We start from the raw sequence: 4,708 nt of genomic DNA, 5'->3' as shown, positions 1-4,708 counted from the left end.
TAGCCGTTTCTTCCTTACTTTTTATTTACATTTTTTTCCAAGAGCCACTGAGAGTGTTTGTACTCCTCCACAGACCAGAATGTGTTCGCACTGCTTGACACGCGTGTATGGCAGTCCAACGGCTATTAGTCCACTCGCCTTTGGGATGTGGAGACACGGTTCCATACCAGGTCCAAAGTGCATTTTCAAAACAAAGAGCCATGTAAGATCAATCAAGCACACAAATCTCTATCCATATCATCTTAATTTAGAGCAATTATCAGATCACCTTTCTCTTCTCCATAAATAAAAAATATAAAAACTTTCCTCAGGTTAACCACACTTCAGGTCATGTTCCGCATATTAGATGAAGACATTAATAAATGAACTCAACACAGCAGTAAAACATGTTATGTGGAGGAAAGGTGTGCTAGTTGAGAATCCACTCTGCGTTCACTAAAAACGAAACTTCCCAGCAGCTCATAGGTCATTGTCTAGCAGATAAGCGAATTAAGTTCATACATCATCAGACATTTATTGAATAATTAGTTAAATAATCCAAGTTTGTCTGTGAGTTCACATATGAGGTGAGGATGCGAATAGATCAGCTGTTCATGTGTAAATTTTGTGTCCAAATTTAATCATGGTGCCTTTTTGTATTTGTTAGGATCTGCGCCGAGGGTCAGACTTTAAGTGCCCTTGTGTTGGTTTACTTGGAGTTGTAGGTTGCCACACGTTGGTTGAGGGGGTTTTCCGGAGACTTTGTCCACTCCTTCTTGAGCTGTTGTTTTAGCTGGGAAAGTCGCATATTGGGGTTCTCCATTTTAAGGCGCGCCATGTTTGCTTCTTCAAACGCAGCGTAGGCGGCTTTCATACGCCGCTCAGGGTGTCGATCCAGGTCTTCCTTAGTGCTGAAAAACAAGCATGAACCAAATGTTGAACGACATCTAGCTTTAAAAAAAGGCAGATAATAAACAGATTATTGTGCCAATACTAGTCAAATCTATATAGTGAATGTGTTAAATGATGTTCTTAGCCTTTCCTTCTTGTGACGGGGTGGCCCAGAGAGAAGTCACAAGAGTTTACACGTAAATAAATGCCAGTTTATTGTGTAATCAATAACCAGAAAAAAAAAAGTGCACAACACTATGCATACACTAGGACCCTTATTTTGAAATGTCTTCTCTTTATACTTCCAGCTGCTCATTCAAAAAGTTGAGGGAGAAAAAAAGTACGCACTCTTACCTCCATCTACAACATATTAAAATATAAAAATGTTGCCATAATTCATCATCAGTAAATCACAAGCAATCGCTTGTGTAAAAAAATATATAAATGGCTGGTATTAATTTATTGCAAACAGCTCTGAAATGGCAAACCTGTAGAACATGCAACAGCGCCACGTTTTGACTTTGAATGTGTAGCATTTAATTAAATCATAGGCTTTTGAAGTTTAATAATCACATTAGGTGCGTCGTGATTCTTATTTTCCACCTTAAAATTCAAGGCATCTAAAATGATAATTATTAGGCTTTTTGTTGTACCCTATAAGATATTTCATACTTTTTATCACCTTTGACAAAACCTTTTGATAAAGACTTTGGAAGAAGAGCACTTAAGAGCACAACCATCTGAGAACTGTGACTCTTACAAATGTAGATCTTTTTAATGTTTGTAGAACAACAGAGTCTCCTTATCACTCCATACATTTTTTTTCCAGAGAACAGGTTACCTGAGAACTGCGATGGCATCCTCAATGGTTTGGGCCTCCATCGTGCCTTCTTCTGGAACTATCTGATTGACGTTCTCCTCAAGCGGCATCTCCAAGTGGCTTTTCTCTGTAGATTTAAAAAGATACACAAGACTAAATGATGAAACTGAAAAGGCCTATTCAAAACAACAAAACAATAAAGACACTTTTATGCTTAGTGTGAAAATAAGGGCATCTTGTTTTATTCATGCAACCTTCTTGTATTAGTATGAATTTTGACCAGCAATACAATTTTGTTGTGCAACTCCTGTCCTGACACAAATAGTGCCAGCATGACACTATTTTCACACTGTATTTATTTTCTAAATGCAAATGTTACAATGTGAACAACTCTCCAATGCATGCATCTAATTTATTTATTTTTTGACTCCACCTGGTCGGCTTATAATGTCCAGCATACATCAACTTAAACCCCACCCCTTTCTTAAAATCAACTGCAGGCACGCAATCAGAACCGCCTCCATCCAATGAACAACCAATGGATTGAACCAAGTCCCTGCTCGTAATTTTTTTCTTTTGCGATAATCTGTTTTATTCAAATGTACACCACAATATGAATTACATTTCACTGTGACTTTAAGTTGTCAGGGTTTCCTTAATGATTGGAATGATATAGTGTGCTAAACAAACAGTTTAACAATAAAACATGGTATCAAATATGTAAAAAAAAAAAAAAAAATTTTTTTTAGTGTTAGGGCTTTAGTTTATCAACATGCAAATTATATATAAAGGGCTTTTTGTGTGACACACAGGATCGCTGTTTAAAGCATTGAAATCAGCCACTTATCGCTGGATCGCTGTTTAAAGCATTGAAAGCATTGAAATCAGTCACTTATGAGGTTTTGTGATGGTTAGCATGTTGCCTATGTAGGCAGCGCTCTACATCCAAGTCATTGGATTGGATTTGGCCTTACCTTTTACCCTGGTTTCCTTAACATTTTGCTCGCTTTGTAGGTTCTCCTCAATCTGGGTTCGAGTCACTTTACAGGGGGCTTCTTTTGTCTGTTTACCCTTTATCTTGCCAACTTCTTCCTCAAAGAGCCTTTGGTTTTCTCTCTTCCTCTCCAGAGCCTCCAAACGCTTTCTCTCCTTATCATCCTGTACAAGCACGCACACACACTCTTTTAAATTACAACTGGACTGATGTTATCGAGGCAGCCTGATGGTCATTAAGCAAATGTAAGTGTAAACTGCAGAGTAGAGTAAAGAAATTAGAGATGCCTCCTGCGCGCTCAGAGTCACTCAGTGTCAGCGCGGTGGGTAAGTAATGGTTACTAGGATCAGACATGGTTTTAACTGTCCACATCCTAACCACCCAGCCACCTTCCTGTTGATAACATCCGCAGAAATGGTGACACAACAGTAAGGAGATACGCATAATGAGATGATACCTTCAGATGTCGAGCAGAGGCTGAAATGTCATTCGTGTGACACAGATAAGCCGCACGACAGGCCGCGCTCAAGAGCAAACCAAGATACGCTCCTCTCTCTTGACATTTTCACATATCTACAGGTGATAAATTATATTCGTTGAGCCCGATCTTCACCCAGTCTCAGGCGGTGGCTGATCTTTAGAAGATGTAAAGGATAAATCAGTGTGTTTCCAGTGCAGGTGAGCTTGCTTGAACACACACAGCGGCCCCAGTGACATGAGGTATAATTAACAGAATGGCTGCAGTAGGGTAACAGCAGCGTGGGTCTGATAGGCCGGCGGGGATCAGATGGCAGTGATGGGAGGAAAGGAACAGGGTGTGAGGAGCTCTTTACCAGAGCTCCTTACCAACTAGACTGGCACACCATGCCAGCATCGCTGACGCTCAGTACATATGCCAACACTGGCTCAATAATGTATGAAACAGAGGCAGGAGAGAGCCAGGGAGAGAGAAAAGGCACCAACGGCCACCAGAGACCTTTCAAATATTTAGACTACCAAAATATATTCTAATAATTAAAATGTTGAAATAAATGAGTTTTGATACAGGAAATATATTTATACGGCACTTTTGCTATAAGCTTGTTCCCAATGATTGAAGTATTTTTGTCACCAAACAGTTTCAGTTCCCACCGTCTTCCATTGTATTTTTTGCCCATATGATGGAAGCCAATGGAAACCAAAACTGTTTGGTGACAAAAATACTTCAAAATATCTTTTTACATTACACAAAAGAAAGTAAGTCAAACAACATGAGGGTGAGGAATATGACAATTTTCATTCAATTTTCAGAGTCAGTAAGATGCAGTGCAGCATGCAAATGTGTAGTTCACCCACCAATAAAAATATTCTGGCATCATTTACTCACCCTAATCTCATTCAAAACCTGTATGACTGTCTGTCATTCTGCAGAACAAAGAACAGTTATTTTTGTCCATACAATAAGTCAAAGGGGTCCAAACCAACATCAAACCCAGATGACTTACTGCATGGGAAAAAAAGACCGAGACATTTGTTAGAATATCTTCTTTTGTGTTCCACAGAAGAAAAAGTCATACAGGTTTTGAATGAGATGAAGGCAAGTAAATGACAAAATATTTTTATTTTTGGGTGAACTATTTCTTTAACACATTTGCGAGCTGCATTGCATCGTGCTGACTCAGTTCTTGAAATTAATCGTTTAATTTGTTATTAACTGTTAAATTATTTTCATTTTTGTGAACTATTGCTTTAAAGGGGTCCTATTATGCTCTTTTACAATGTCTTGAATTTGTTTTGGAGGTGTACTAGAAAATGCTTTCATGCTTGGTGGTGCGAAAAACGCATTATTTTTTACATAATTTACATTATTCCAATACCTTTCTCCCCATCCTGGCACAAACGGCTTGATTAGTTCCGGGTTTGATGAACGCCTGCCTTCCGAAAAACGAAATGTGATGTGATTGGTTAGCTATCCCAGTGCGTTGTGATTGGTGAACAGCTTAGACGGTGTTTCAGTACTGCCCCGCCCCTTGCCAAAGCAGCAA

At 39.0% G+C, this 4,708-nt stretch overlaps 1 protein-coding gene across 1 annotated transcript in view; it reads right to left on the bottom strand.

The window, feature by feature from the left end:
• ccdc124 (coiled-coil domain containing 124) overlaps positions 1-4,708 on the bottom strand; it is a 9,520-nt gene continuing 4,812 nt past the window's right edge. Inside the window, exons 3-5 of the mRNA XM_016575661.1 lie at positions 2,665-2,848; positions 1,712-1,817; positions 1-890 (exon numbers count right to left, since the gene is read on the bottom strand). Of these exons, the coding sequence (XP_016431147.1) occupies positions 689-890; positions 1,712-1,817; positions 2,665-2,848 (492 nt within the window). The 3' untranslated portion in view covers positions 1-688. The remainder of the gene's footprint in view (positions 891-1,711; positions 1,818-2,664; positions 2,849-4,708) is intronic.

The sequence above is a fragment of the Sinocyclocheilus rhinocerous genome, unplaced genomic scaffold, assembly GCF_001515625.1.
Source record: "Sinocyclocheilus rhinocerous isolate Xijiao unplaced genomic scaffold, SAMN03320098_v1.1 scaffold1314, whole genome shotgun sequence".
Taxonomy (NCBI): Eukaryota; Metazoa; Chordata; class Actinopteri; order Cypriniformes; family Cyprinidae; genus Sinocyclocheilus; species Sinocyclocheilus rhinocerous.
This window is presented reverse-complemented; position numbering and strand designations above follow the sequence as displayed.